We start from the raw sequence: 16,236 nt of genomic DNA, 5'->3' as shown, positions 1-16,236 counted from the left end.
AATGTTGGAAGATTGTGGTCATCCAGCTCTCTGCAAACTTGATTGTGATTGCTCATGCTTGAACTATAGTTACTGCTCTGTCAAGGATGTGACAGAAATCAGTGTGGAGACTGCTTCTCATTTCTCCCTGGCTCCAGTTAAATGGGTCTAGTCTATAGAATGGGTGCAAACAGTTATGGCTGTGCTTCATTGAAACTGTGTATTAGGCAGTCAGAGTAGATAAAATGGCTGAATTCTACTTTTCCAAGTATGTGGTTCTGAACTAAATTTACCTTGACATTTTAATAGAAATTTCACCAAAATTTTGCAGCTAGGTATTATAAATACAAGATATTTATAATCCAGTTCCTAAGTTGGCTTGCACCATCTTAAATATCTTGTCCTATCAAGTACTAATACTAGACTGACTTGGTTTCAATCTGCAACATCTTGAAAATGCATTGTAGTTATTCTCCTAGGTTTTTAAAACAGCATCTCCTAAGCCAAGCTTTTCTAGCATCAGTAACAAGGAGTTCAAGTACATGGAGTATAACACAGGAGGTAATTTCCAAGTTGTTGACCGCACGGCATGGAAACTTTACCATTGGTCCTTCTCTGTCACTGGAAGGCCCTTCTCTACAGTACTGTGTGAGCATCTTCTGTAAAAGGATTGCAGTGATTCTTGGAGATGGCTCATTATCACCTTTCTAAGGGCAGTTGGGGATGGGAAATAAATGTTGATTTTAAAAAAAAAAAATGTTTTGCAAGTCTTGATTATTCGAGTTTCAAATTCTCGGCATTTCTCTTAAATTCACTCCAGATGTGACAATGAAGCAAGCCAGTCAATGTTTCCTTCAGCTTTTTAAACTAGATTTGAATGTTTATAGGAACAGAAGTGGAGACCTTTGCTTCAATGAGTCTGTCCCAACAAATTAAAAGACTTGGTTCCACCTGTTTTTCCATTCACCATTCAGAGTACAGTACAGGCCATCTCCAGCTTGCCAATGCTCAACTTCTAACAATCAAGCACCCACAAAATATAAAAGTCTGGTGTGTGTGATGCTATGAAGAGGAACTAGTTTGCTCTCTCCTGTTTTTGTAGTTATTCTCTCCTGTCAGTCTTGTGTACTTTGATTTATCCATTACAATACTATGGAGTAACCCTATTGATTGATTTTATTGTATTTTCTGACTTGGGCACAAAATTGCCTTTCAGGATGGCTGTGAAAATGGAACCAGCTCATTATCTATAGGTAGCCTGCATTCCAAATGTTAATCACTTGTCACGTTACGAATTTTCTCAAATTATTTTTGGCTCTTTTATTAAAGCAATTAAATTTATGCCTTCTAGCTATTCATCCTTTAGGCATGTATCTATTTGTTCCATGAAAACACCTTTTATGATCTTTAATCTGATTAAGTTTCCTCTTAGTCATCTTTGCTCTTTGAAGAACAAGCTCTCCTTCACCAAACATCTTTATAACAATAATCTTTCATTTGCAGAATTGTTCTGAATCCAAATCAAAATCAGGTTTAATATCACAGGCATATGTTGAGAAATTTGTTGTTTTGCAGCAGCTGTACATAGCAACACATAATAAACTATAAATTACAGATGTTGTGCAGAAAGAGAGGAAAAAAAGTGGAGTAGTGTTTATGGATTCATTGTCCATTCAGAAATCTATAGGAGGAGGGTGTTGCTGAAACATTGAGTATGTGTCTTAAGCTCCTGTGCCACCTCCTTGATGGTAGCAATGATAAGTGTGCATGACGAGGTTCCCCAGTGATGAATGCTGCCTTTTTTGAGGCATTGCCTTTTGAAGGTGTCCTCTGCTGGGGAGGCCAGTGCTCATGAGGGAGCTGGCTGTGTTTACAACTTACTGTAGCTTTTTCCCATCCTGTGCAATGGCTTTACCATACGAGACAGTGAGGCAACCAGTTAGAATGCTGTCCATGGTACATTTGTAGAAATTTGCGAGTGTCTTTGGTGACATACCAGGTGTTCTCAAACTTATAATGAAATATAGCCACTGTTGTGCTTTCTTTGTAATTGCATTAATATGTTGAGCCCAGATAGATCTTTAGAGAAGTTGACACCCAGGAACTTGAAACTGCTCACCTTTTCCACTGCAGATCCCTTGATGAGGACTTGTGTGTGTTTCGTTGTTTCCCTTTCCTAAAGTCCACAATCAGTTCCTTTGTCTTACTGATGTTGAGTACAAGGTGTTTATACTCAGCCAGCTGATCTATCTTGCCTCCTCATCACCATCTGAAATTTTGCCAACTATAATTGTGTTCTAGGCAAATTTATAAATGGCTTTTGAACTGCCGTAGGTATAGAGAGAGTAGAGCATAGGGTTAAGCACACATCCTTGAGGTGCACCAGTGTTGATTATCAGTGAGTAGGAGATGAGATGTTAATCTCCTCTCTCATCCTTCCTAAAGTATTGTGAGCAGAAGGTTGGTCACCTTGGAATTATAAATTATAAACAGTACTATTTTCATTTCAGTTCAACCTTTATATCTTCTGAGTTAGAAGTTTCATGCCTTGTTCGTGAACCATTTAGTTTGACAACTGACAAATAGCATTTCTTTACCAACAAGACCTGTCAAATTATGTTTGCAGAAGATTCTGGATTAACAAGCGTGCTTTTAATACCAGACAGTGTTTCATCACCGTCGGATGTTTCCAGAACAAACAAAGCACAAAGGATATTTTTAAAACATCATTTGGAAAAAATAAATGCCATTTACTTAGGAATTTCTGTCTATGTCAATGCTGAAATTGAACAGAAAGGCACAAAGCATGCTTTGGTCTTATTGGAAGTAGAAGGGAACCCAGCAAAGTCACGGACACAACACATATCCTCCCAAACAGCAGTTGAGGCCAGTTCATTGGCTATATTTAAGAGCGAGTTAGATATGGCCCTTGTGGCTAAAGGGATCGGGGGTATGGAGAGAAAGCAGGTACAGGGTTCTGAGTTGGATGATCAGCCATGATCATACTGAATGGTGGTGCAGGCTCGATGGGCTGTGTGGCCTACTCCTGCACCTATTTTCTATGTTTCTATGTTTCCCAAATCCATAGAACCAGAATAGAATCAAGTTATGCTTGACCTTGAAAGATTGTCTTAAGTTATAGCAGTACTTTCCATCTGTATATTATGCTGCAAATGCCCAGGATTTTTGGAACTTTTGTTTTGCTGTGACACCAGCAAAGCAATTATACAAAAAACTTAGTGACCTAGAATTTCCTAGGAGCAGTTTGGTACCTTGGTATTTGTGACTGCTATTCACTAGCAGTGAATATTCACTGCCATTGACCATAAAACCACCTTTGAACTGATTTAAATTGGCAAGCCCTTTAAGTAATATAGTAAAGGCGATACCAGTTTTTAAACATTTCTTTATAACCTCTCTCACCAGTCTGTCAGCGCGACATCTTCCCCATTTCATTCATTCCCATTCCTTTTTCTGTCTTTTATTATGTTGAATTTATCTTCCCTTATTCATAGACCCTTCTCTCTCCTTCGTATGTTTGTTTTTCAATCCTTGAACCCTATTAACAAGAACTTTGACAAACTTCTATCAATGTTAGTGTAGTGTGTAAATACTGGCCGCATCACAGTCTGATATGGAAACACCAATGTCCTTGAACAGAAAATCCTACAAAAAATAGTGGATACAGCCCAGTTCATCATGGGTAAAGGCCTCCGCACCATTGTCACAGGAAAATAACATCCATCATCAGGGACCCCCATCGCTTAGGGCATGCCCTCTTCTGGCTGCTGCCATCAGGAATAAGGTACAGGAGCTTCAGGACTTCCACTACCAGGTTCAGGAATGGTTATTGCTCCTCAACCATCAGGCTGTGAAACCAAATATTCCCACAATCTATGGATTCACTTTCAAGGACTGTTCATCTCATGTTCTCAATATTTACTGCTTATTTATTTATTATTAGTATTTCTTTTTGTCTTTGCACAGTTTGTCATGTTTTGCCCACTGGTTGAATGCCCAAGTTGGTATGGTCTGTCATTGATACTGTTATGGTTATTATTACATTATGGAATTTATGGAGTATGCCTGCAAGAAAATTAATCTCAAGGTTGTATATGGTGACATTCAAGGATTCAAAAGAATCCAAGGATTTATTTTCAAAGAATGTGTAAATTATACATCCTTGAGTTTTGTGTGTTCACAGGTAGCCATGAAGAACTGGAAAGAAAAGAATAAAAATAAAAGACTAATACTCAATATGCAAGAGGAAAATCAATGCAAATCATGTAAATAATTGAAGCAAACAACAACAGTCCTAGCCTAGTCCTCAGGTCTGTAGCCCAGTGTAGGCCCAAAGCCTCGCTTGTCAGTTCATAATATTAGTGGGCATGGAACATAACAGCCAGGGCAGACTTCATGGCCTTAGTGATATATACCGTATATATATATGTGTGTGTGTATATGTATGTATATATGTATGTGTGTATATATGTATATATATGTATACATATATGTGTGTGTGTGTGTATATATATATATATATATATACACATATATATATAGACACATGCACACGCACACACACACACACACACACACGAGAGAGAGAGTGACCATCGCAGAGAGCGAGCAAAGTCGGTTCTCACCTTCGATCTGGGCTGGCGTTTAAATTGTCTAAACAGTGGATCTTACCTTGCACTGGGGCCCGGCTACTGCGAAGGGCTCGGGGCCTAGACCAAGCCACCCAGTGACTCACCTAGCCTGAAGCCGCTCTCAAGCATCTCCTTTTGGCACCCAGAATGATCCAACCTTGCACCCGGGCCAGTTGTATGGCCATCGGAACTCCACCTGGAATGATTCTGCAATGCACCATCTCAGTTCATCCCCCGAACTTACCTCGCCATTGCTCACCCCTTCACTGTTTGCGGTGATAATTTAACACAAATTACCTCAGTAAAGGTATTTTTTTAGTATGCTTGTAGTCAAATTTCTTAGCTTTTTGACTGCCAGAAAGCTGTTGCATATGTTCAGTAGCGCTATCTTAACAGGAAGTACATGCATGTACTTTGATAATAAATTTATTTTGTACTTTAAAAATACACCATAGTTTCTGTTCATCAGGATCTCAGATGTACTGTTGCCTTTACTGTGCAGTGTAGCTGACAGCATAACACTTTACAGTGCCAGCAACCTGTGTTTAGTTCTTTTGCTGTCTGTAAGAAGTTTGTACATTTTCCCCATAACTGCATGGGTTTCCTCTGGGTGCTCCTGGTTCCACATTCCAAGGACGTATATAGGCTTAGTAAGTTGTGGGCATGCTATGTTGTTGCTGGAAACGTGACAGCACTTGTAGGCTCCTCCTGGCACATCCTCGGACTGTGTTGGTCATTGACACATTTTACTATATGTAAAAATTGTTTTGATGTACATGTGACAAATAAGCTATTCTTTAGATTGTTAAATCGCTTTCCTATGCTCATAACTTGTACAGGTGAAATTAGTGAGCTGATGCTGGTGAAGGGAGGGTGTGGGAAGATACTCAGCTTCGACAAACTCCAGCCTCTAGTGCTTTCACAGACAGACTAGTCATGCATTTGTTGTTAGATTGCACTATTTTGTTAGGTACAGTTGCATGTAGAGGTGATAGTTATAAATATACCAGGTAACACTATAATGGAATTAGTTGTTTCAAATGACAAATTCACACTTGATTTGTAAGTTATTGTCCAGCCCAGTAGGTCTGGCATGAATAAAATCAGTTCCTGGTATTTTAAGCAGTTTATAAAAGCCAAAATTCAAAAAAGAACTCAAGTAGGCAGAACTATCTGTGTTTAATGGCCTAGTCCTCAACTCAAGAGTAATGAAATGATCTGATCAGTTGTTTAAATTCATAACCCTCTAATTGAAAAGCATTTCCCTTTTCCATTTTTTGTTTTAATCAGCCATGATAGCACTCCAGAAATCTGTTTACAGCATATAGGTAGTTTATTGAGGAAATGGTATTTAAGCTGGTGATGATGAAGATTGAGTCCACACCTCTTAAACAACTGCAGCATCTTGGCCCCATTTGCTTTTACTTAAACCCAGGCTAATGCAGTACTTCCAAATGGATAAAAAATTTAATTGCTTAACTCATCTTTCCATAGGAGTGCTACCAACAATATTATATGGAGCCTGGATGAGGCTGCATATCGTATACTGCATATCGTTGCTGCTAAGGTTCACCACATTGATCCTGGTGTAGTGGGCATGTTGTATGGGGGACATTTATGCAACCTGCCCAGTACTTAGAAGAATGAGAGGTTATCTCATTAAAATATACAGAAATTCTTGTGGGGCTTGTTAATATCAGAGAAGAAGTGTCCAGAACTAGGGATCATAGTCTCAATAAAGAGTCAATCATTGAGCACAGAGATGAAAACAAGTTCAATATACATAGACTGCTATATTATTTCTACACCATTTGCAAAGTTTCCACATCTTTCCAGTAATGTAGTGATCAAAATTACACACAATACTCCAAATACAGCTTAACTAAAGTTCATAATGCTGCAACATAACTTCCTTTCTCTTACGCTCATAACCCCCAATTATTGAAGTTAAACATGACATATGCTGCCTAACGCCTAAACAAACTTTCCTTGAGCTATGCACTTGGACCCCAAAATCCCTCTGTACATCAATGCTATCAAGGGTCCTGCCATTACATAGAGTGCATATAAAATGTATTCTCCCCCCCCCCCCCCCCCAGAAGTTTTCATGTTTTATTGTTTTACAACATTGAATCACAGTGGACTTAATTAGTTCTTTTATTACACTGATCAAGTCAAGTCAAGTCACTTTTTATTGTCATTTCGACCATAATTGCTGGTACAACACACACTAAAAACGAGCCAACGTTTTTCAGGACCATGGTGCTACATGAAACAATACAAAAATGACACTGAACTATGTAAAACAACACAAAAAACTACACTAGACTACAGACCTACCCAGGGCTGTAGTCAATAGAAAAAGACTCTTTCGTGTTAAAGTGAAAACTAATCTCTACAAAGTGATCTAAATTAATTACAAATATAAAGAACAAAATAATTGATTGCATAAGTATTCACCCCCTTCAAGTCAGTATTTAGTAGATGTACCTTTGGCAGCAATTACAGCTTTGAGTCTGTGAGGATAATTCTCTATCAGCTTTGCACATCTGGACACTGCAATTTTTTCCCCCATTCTTCTTTACAAAAGTGCTCAAGCTCTCACAGATTGCATGGGGATTGTGAGGGAACCGTCCTTCTCAAGTCCAGCCACAAATTCTCAATTGGATTGAGGTCTGGACTCTGACTTGGCCACTCCAGGACAATAACTTTGTTGTTTTTAAGCTATTCCTGTGTAGCTTTAACTTAATGTTTGAGGTCATTATCCTGCTGGAAAACAGATCTTCTCCTGAGTTGCAGTTCTTTTGCAGACTGCATCAGATTTTCCTCCAGGATTTCCCTGTATTTTGCTGCATTAATTTTACCCCCTACCTTCTCAAGCCTTCCAGAGCCTGTTGCAGTGAAGCATCCCCACAGCATGATGCAGCTGCCACCATGCTTCACAGTAGGGATGGTATGTTTCTGATGATGTGCAGTGTTTGGCTTATGCCAGACATAGCATTTAGTCTTGTTGGGCTTGAAATTCTGCCCTGTGTTCGTTTAGGAAGAGAGACAACCAACACCGGAATATTACAAAACTTGGGTTTATTGCAGAATTTGTAACTGGCACAGCGAATCGACGGAGTCGCTGGAGAAGGCGCGTTCCGACCTCCCCTTACAATCTGCTCTTATTTATATCCCTTTTCCCCCCAGCACAACCCCCCGCTACATATTAGGTAATATCGGGCACTTGTGTCCATCTTATTGGCCCGACGCCATACACTCACGAGTTACCTGTTTCTTTTGTTTACTGAATCGCGTGACACTGGTAGTTTCGGTGTAGCGGAATCCCCAGTTTCGCTTCCCCCCTCCCTCGCATTACGTGAGCCACTCCTGACCTGTAATGGCAGTCTCGAATTAACCCTAACATTAACCCTAACAGTCTGATGGCCAAAAAGCTCAGTTTTGGTTTCATCAGATTAAAGAATCTTCTTCCAGCTGAGTTGAGAGTCTCTCACATGCCTTCTGGCAAACTCTAGCCAGAATTTCATGTGTGTTTTTTTTTCAACAGTAGCTTTCTCTTTGCCACTCTTCCAGAAAGCTGTGACTGGTGAAGCACCTGGGCAACAGTTGTAGACACAGTCTCTCCCATCTCAGCCACTGAAGCTTATAATTCCTCCCTCACTAGTCTCCTTCTTGCATGGTCACTCAGTTTTTGAGGACGACCTGTGTATCCATCTCCTGACTTGTACTTTTCGATAACCTTTTTGTGGAGTTGCTTGAAGTGCTCTTTTGTCTTCATGGTGTAGTTTTTGCTGAGATACTGACACCTCAGCTGTTAGACCTTCCAGATACAGGTGTATTTTTACTGTAATTAATTGAAACACCTTGACTGCACATGGTGATTTCAGTTTAACTAATTGTGACTTCTAAAACCAGTCACAAATAAGAGAAAATCAGCAGATGCTGGAATGCTGGAGGAACTCAGCAGGCCAGGCAGCATTTAATGTTTGTTGGCTGTACCAGTGATGATTTGGTGTGTCATATTGAAGGGGATGAATATTTATGGAATCATTTATTTTGTGTTTTATATTCATAATTAATTTTGATCACTTTGTAGAGATCTGTTTTCACTTTGACACAAAATAGTCTTTTTCTGTTGATCGGTGTTTAAAAAAAAAAGTCAAATTAAATTCACTCTGATTCAATATAGCAAAACAATAAAACATGAAAACTACCAATGGTGGTGAATACTTTTTATAGTAACTATATATTATAATTTCCTCTCGCACTTGACCTCCCAAAGTGCACCATCTCAATACTTGTTCAGATTAAACCCCTTGCCATTTCTTTTCCCATATTTGTAACTATTCTATACTTTGCTGTATCTTTTGGCAGCTCTCTACATTGTGAACAACTCCGATCACTATGACTAACCCACTGTTTACATTTTCATCCAATTCGTTTGTATCCCTTACAAACAACGGAGAGCTAGCTCCACACTAGCTCCACAGCCTGTGAATGCCACTGGCATTGGACTTCCACCCTTCCACCATTGCCATTCCACCCTTTCACCATTGCCCTCTATCTTCTCTGGGCAACCCAATTATAGTTTATAATTGAAGCTAATTTCTGGATCTGCCTGCCATGAGAAACCTTGGAAAATGCCGTACTAAAATCCATGTAGACAACATCCTTTTCCCTACTCTCATCAAGCACTTTTGTCATTACCTCAAATAAAGCTGAATCATGTTTGTAAGACCTAACCTCCCTGCACAAACCCATGCCGACTATCCCTAATCAGGCCATATTATTCCAAACGTTCATGAATCCTATGCCTAAGAATAACCTCCAATAGCATCCCTACCACTAATGTGAGGCTAACCAATCTAATTTCTTAGATTATTCCTATTTCCTTTTATAAACAAAGGAAAAACACTGGCTGAATTCCAATCCTTCAGGGCCTTGCCTATTGCCACCGAGAATACAACGATCTTTGTCGAGGCCCCAACAGTCTCCTCACTCGCCTTGTTTAATAACCTGGGATATATCCAATCAGCTACTGGGGACTATCCTCTTTGATGCTCTTCAGAAGACCTAGTACCACCACTTCTTTGATCTCACAATGCCCATTAGCATGACCTCCATATTAAGATCATTATCTTCTTTCCCCTTGGTGCTCATTAGTACCTTCCCAAATCCTCTGACTGCAAGCATAAATTCCCTCCTTAATCTTTGAGGTACTCTTTTGCTTTTAATGCAATTATAAAATGCCTTAAGAGTTTCTTCAATCCTACTTGCAAGAACATTTCAATACCCCTTTTGGCCTTCCTAGTTTCCTGCTTGAGTTCACTATGGTAGTGAACGCTGTGCAGTGATCAGCAAGAATCCCCATTTTTGAATGTATCCTTGCTGAACTTCAGGGGACTGTGGAGTCCTGTGGTCAAATATATACTGTTTAAAGCTGATGATGTCATTATACTAGATTTCAGGCCATATAAATGGCTGAAGTAAGATAGCTGCCAATAATGATCATGTTTAAGTAGTGTTTTATCTATAGTTCTTGAGTAACCAGAGAAAGGCTAGCATTTATAAATCGCCTTCTAAGAAATTGCAAAAAGCAATCAATGTCCGCCAAGTGTCACCTCACCACTTGTAATTGAAACCCTTGTAAGCTATGCTCGGCATGAATTTTATAGACCTATCCATAAATGCACATCTTGACACTGACAGGAATTTGCCCTAATAACTAAATTCTGTTATAATCTTTTTCCTCCAAGGTTTTGATCTCTCTCCATTTTCTCACTGCACAAATTTCATGTTGACAGGGTTAGCATGAAGCTTTGCACCTTATTAGGGTGGAACCTTCTTAAGATAAGTACTGCTGCTGCTACAAAGTTTATTTTAAGTGCCTTAACTTCCTAGGTGCTTTCGGCCAGAAAATTCTCAATTTTTTTTGCCCCTTGAAATATTGAAAGGCTTTTAGTTTTAAGCTAAAAGCAGTGCTTAATTTCTAAAGAAAAGCTTTAAGACTGGAGCACTAAGCAGTTAATGTGAAATAATTAATTTGCAGGTGTATCTTTTAAGGGCTTGTGCTCTCTCACTGAGAATCGAACTATGAATCACCTTACTCTCAATTTAAGTACAGTCTATGTGAATACAGTAGATTGTATTTAAATCCAAAGAGGGGTAATTAGATTTTCAATAAATCCTGGTACTCAGCATGACATTGGATTCTAGAACTGTTAAGGTGTTACCATGTTACAAAATCCCACTGGCCTAAAAGTGTGTTGTATGTGTGTGTGTGCATCCATGCATTCATTCACAGGTCTGATTTGACAAAAGCTGTGTGTTGTCATCTGAGTTTCATTATTTTGACTAACCACCACTGCTTTTTTTGTTTTGTTTCTTGGTAGAATGCACAAAAAATGTCATCAGCTTTTAAACTTAACATTTTCAAGGTCAAAATCCTTATGAATTTTATTACAGTTCTGTGATGATTGTAGATCAGTTCAAAGCACATCTGAAGGCAAGATATGGTAGTTCGAAATGCCTTCTAATATCCTATCAGGAGGGCTTTGCAATGGCATCTATGCTATATGGATTCAAGTTTACTTGTTCTTCATATGATTTTTGCATACTCTGAGGTTGCAGTTATGCAGCGTTCTATGTGTATGTAACATCCTGGGAAAGGTTTCACTGCTAACATAATGGTCTTTCTGTAGAAGCAGTGTTTGGGTTATGGTTAGAGATAATGGATGCTTTGGAATGTGAGCTGGGTGTTTTTATCGGCGAGAGATGATGCTGGAGAGAACCAGTTGTAGGATACAACCTGGTGGGGAGATCATGATTCAGTGGAGCTGGGGAGCGAGATTGACTGAGGATCGGTGAATTGAGCTCCAGCTGGTGTACATTTGATTGTTTAATTATAATGTTTTTTCTTTGCTTTACTAACCCTTTACTTAAGATTCATAAATTGAATTCCTTTAATCGTACACAGTGTGTTGTCTGTCGTTTCTTGGCACAAAGTTGTAACAGGATTGCAAATTACACAGCATCTACACAAACTGGGGTTTGGGGAGGAGAGCAACAGGTTGATAATTACACTTTTCAATAAATGTTTCAAATAAAGAATAGCAGATCATTCCAGTTTGCTGTGTTAACTCCCTGGGTCTAAGAACTCTGCGGAGCCATCTGTTATTTTTAAAGTGATTGTCAGTTGGAATATTTAGCTTCAAGTGAAGATTTCAAATTTGAGTCAGATTTAAAACTGTTGAAATTTAAGAGAAAATTTCAAAATTGAAAGGCTGTATCTCGTTAATGATGTCAACAATTACCTGCCAAGAATTTAGTGATCTTCATTTTTCAGTCATGAGCTGGATTTCTTTTCAACTTTTTATTTCCACTATTTATGGAATGCATGTTTTTGTTTTATATATTCTTTGAAGGATTTTGGCTTTAACATCAAAATTCTTAGCATATTATTAAGAGGACATGAGTTGATAGTGTAGATTTTGAGAATATATTGCTTTTCAGCAAGATTGTTAATACCATTCATAATTTTTGATTGAATAATGCTGTTCCATATAATTGTGTGAATTGTGCATGTCTGAGCATGTCTATTGTTGTTATTCATAGACCTGTCATGGAAAATGGAGTGTTTGTCCTGAGCCTGAGGAGAAAGGAGCTTTACTTTTTTCAATGGGATGTACAGTATGTCTGTTTTAATTTGGGATTGAAGAGATTCCTCAGTAACTTTTCTTTTTTTTTTTAAATTTCAGAAAAGGTAACCATACCAAAGCATCCAACACCGAAAGACAAGACGATTGAAAATGTGGCAGTATTCACTGACAAGCAAGAAAAGAAGCTGCGGTCCAATATGCGAACGACAGAAAGAGACCACAAGAAAACAGTGCAATGTGCATTCATGCTGGATCCTATTACTGGGTCCTCCACAAAGACTTCAATTCCCAACAAGCCTTACCTCTGCCTTGGCTGCAGCAACCCCAACCCTCCTGTCTCAGTGCCCCTTAGTAGACCCACACGGCAGACCTCCAGAACGGATTGTCCGGCTGACCGTCTGAAATTCTTTGAAACATTGCGATTACTACTTAAGCTTACCTCAGTTTCTAAGCGAAAGGAGAAAGAACAGAGAGGACAGGAAAATACCTCATATGAGTGGGGGAACAGAACAAATGAACTCATCTGGCTGGAACTGCAAGCTTGGCATGCAAGTCGTAGCATAAGTGACCAAGATGTTTACCTGTATACCGCACGCCAGGCGGTCCCTGACATTATTAATGATATATTGAACTTCAAAGTAAATTATGGAAGCCTTGGTCAAAGTAAAGGTGGTGGTTATGCTAATGCTGCTGGAGTGGATGACATTTTTGAACAGAAGACTGACTGTATTAGGACTTCAGGAATGCACATCTTTGGTCATAGTGATTATCAGGAACATCTTCAGTGTCAGAGGATAGCATGTGAGCAGGTGAAAAGTATTATGGAGCTGCTAGAGTCTGTGGAAGCACTTTACCCATCATTGCAGGCCCTCCAAAAGGACTATGAGAGGTATGCTGCAAAAGACTTTCAGAGCAGAGTGCAGGCACTGTGCTTATGGTTAAATATAACTAAGGACCTGAACCAGAAATTGAACTTGATGAGAACTGTATTGGGCATTGAGAAATTGCCAAACATTGGCTGGCCAGTGTTTGAAATCCCATCTCCTCGTCCTTCTGGAGCAGATGAGGAAGGAGGTGATGGCAAGAATTGCTTACAGCTTTGCCCGTTGGATAATGAAGAGCAGAGAGGTCATGAAGATGAAGTTACTGGGTCAGAAAATGACAGGGAGCTGAGTTCTCATAGGCATAAAGAAGGGGTACACGTTCACTTTCATTCTTTGGATATTTTCCCAAAGAGGTTTGAGAGGTCTGTATCTGAAGACGAGACCTCCTTAATGGGAAATCTGTCTTCTGATTGCCTGCCTGATGCTGGTTTCAACAGGAATTGTCAGATGTCTATTTATAGACCTTTTGTTGATAAAGCACTGAAACAAATGGGACTACGGAAGCTAATAATGAGGCTTCATAAGTTAATGGATGGATCTCTGCAAAGGGCACGAGTAGCACTGGAAAAAGATGTTAGTACACTGGAGGTAAGAACTCTGAATGCTGTTATGTCTTCTCATAGCTTTACAAGGCATTGTTTGGTCATTGTTGATTGAGTTTTGCCCTTAAGTGTTCACCTTTCCATGAAGTTCTTTCGCTTGGCATTGCAATAGGGAAAAGAGGAAATGGAGCTAACATTTGAGGTAGTTTTTGACAAAACTAGAAAAAGTTAAGTTTAAGAGTTTTGTGCAAGTGTGGAGGCCAAGAAAGAAAGAAAAGCAGCAAAGAATGAGAGATGAGGGAAGACCAAAAGGAAAGATTGGAGGTAGCACCTTTCTCAGAAGTTAAACTGAAACATGTATGTAGGGCCTCACTCTCAGGAATCAGCTGTCTCTGAACTACAGAATGTATTTTGAGCAAGTGTAATTTAATTGCAAGTATAATTTACTTTGCTTTTAAGTGCTACTGGCAATGTTGTTTAAATCTGGGATAATGGAACCAGCAGCTTTCCTCCATATAGTGCAACAATCTTGTCCCACAGTGCTTCTGTCAGTGTGATTTAAAGGCATAAGCCAGTTTTCAATACTTGTAACCACTGACTTGGATCTGTAGAGGGTGAATGATTTTCTTTACTGGCAATATGAAAGTTTCATGGAAGCTGCCATTACTTGTATGCCAAAACTATCTTTATCCTTTTTGTATGCACGTTCAAATACACAAGACCTGTTCCTGGTCACTTTCCAGACTCTTCTCTGATTCAGGGCTGCTTATGGAGCTGAGCAAGTGTGTTCAGTGTTGTGATAATTCCTAACAAGCTGCAATAAGTTCTGGCAGCAGAACAGCATTCCCTTTGAGGGATAGTTTGGAGGGAACTGCAGCAATGGTAGTAAATAAAGTTGCCAAATTCAATGTACTCTTGAATGGTTCAATTGTTATTTTTTTTCTCAGTTGCCTTTTCAAAGTTTTTTAAAAAGATTTTGAATGTTTCTAAATGTCAGAACATTTTAGAACCATCATATTTTAACAGTTCTGGCTACGATCTGGTAACTTTGGAATGGGAGATTCACACAAAGGAAGTTAGTTCTTTGCTTGAGTTGGTGATTTTGTGTGACCTACTGCTGGTTACCAATTCTCGGCCAAAAGGAGCTCTGCAACACATTCAGCATCAGAATCAAGTTTATTATCACTGACTTATAATGTGAGGTTTGTTGTATTGCGGCAACAATACAGTGCAAAGACATAAAATTACTATAAATTATAAACTAGTGCAAAAAAGGAAAAACAATATAGTGTTTAATTCAGAAACCTGATGGCGGAGGGAAAAAAGTTGTTTCTAAATCATTGAGTGTGGTTCCTCAGTCTCCTGCACCTCCTTCCTGATGCTAATAACAAAAAGAGGCATGTCCTGAATTGTGAGGACCCTTAGTAACAAATGCTGCCCTTTTGAGGCACTGCCTTTTGAAGATGAGCTCAATGGTAGGGAGAATTGTGCCTGTGAATGGTGCAGGCTGAGTCTACAACCTTCTATAGCAGGAGTTCACAACCTTTTTTTTAAAATACATTGGACTGCTACCATTAACTGAGGGGTTTGTGGACCCCAAATTGGAAACCCCTGCTGTACAGCCTCTTGTGATCCTGTGCTTTGGAGCCTTCATACCAGGCTGTGACACAACCAGCCAGAAAGCTCTCCATTGTACATCTATAGAAATTTGCACGAGTCTTTGGAGATCTCCTCAAGCTCCTTTAGAATGTTTTGACTTTCAAGTTCCCAATAGATGGTCATCAGAATAGCCTCTATTTTTTGAGAGAGCAGAGTAGAGAGAGGGGTCATCTTGCTACCAAGTGTAGCTCTTGAGGCCCTTGCTGAGGACATAGCCATAGGATGCCATTCCTACCTCAGTAGCTTGCACATATTACCCAAAAATGATGCAAGTGAGGATGCATCTGGTAAAGCTCTGAACATAGTCATATCAGGTCAAAAGGGCAAGCAAGCACATTGACTTTTTTTTTAGACAGCATCATTTTCTTCATTTTATGGATTAAGAAAGTTAATCAAATGTTTTGATTGAAAATAGCTGAAAATTTAATGTTATAGTAACTATTACCGTAGATTCCGGATTTTAAGCCGCTACTTTTTTCCCATATTTTGAACAGCTTTGAACTCTGCGGCCTTTAATACAGAGCGGCTAATACATGTTTTTTTTTCATGCCGCCTCGTAAACATTTTGCCTCGTAACAGTAGACCAATAAAATTGATGAGTAGTTCACAGAGGTCCAATGAAATTGTACGATAAATCAAGCGCACTTTCACAATTAAATTATTGTAAATCAGTCATTTGTACTCACCCTCATCAACATGGAAAACACTCGAAGAAAAGCATTGTGCTGCCTTTATGGCAGTTATTTAGTTTATAATATTTTCGCTTAGTAATTCATTTTCTAGTTAAAGTTAGAAGAGTTTTAACTATATTTGTTTTCTGTACTACATCGCGGGATGCTATGACGTCACACCCGGTTTC

General features: G+C 39.1%; 1 protein-coding gene across 3 annotated transcripts in view; it reads left to right on the top strand.

Annotated features, from left to right (window-relative positions):
* The window catches only part of map3k4 (mitogen-activated protein kinase kinase kinase 4), a 212,342-nt gene that overhangs the window by 66,969 nt on the left and 129,137 nt on the right, over nucleotides 1-16,236 (top strand). For all 3 annotated transcript variants that reach the window (XM_073051586.1, XM_073051584.1, XM_073051585.1), the window contains one exon: nucleotides 12,392-13,764. In XM_073051586.1, the coding sequence (XP_072907687.1) occupies nucleotides 12,490-13,764 (1,275 nt within the window). In that variant the 5' untranslated portion in view covers nucleotides 12,392-12,489. The remainder of the gene's footprint in view (nucleotides 1-12,391; nucleotides 13,765-16,236) is intronic.

Source organism: Hemitrygon akajei, chromosome 7 (assembly GCF_048418815.1).
Source record: "Hemitrygon akajei chromosome 7, sHemAka1.3, whole genome shotgun sequence".
Taxonomy (NCBI): Eukaryota; Metazoa; Chordata; class Chondrichthyes; order Myliobatiformes; family Dasyatidae; genus Hemitrygon; species Hemitrygon akajei.
Note: the sequence above shows the minus strand (reverse complement) of the source record. Positions and strands in the feature narration are given on the sequence as shown.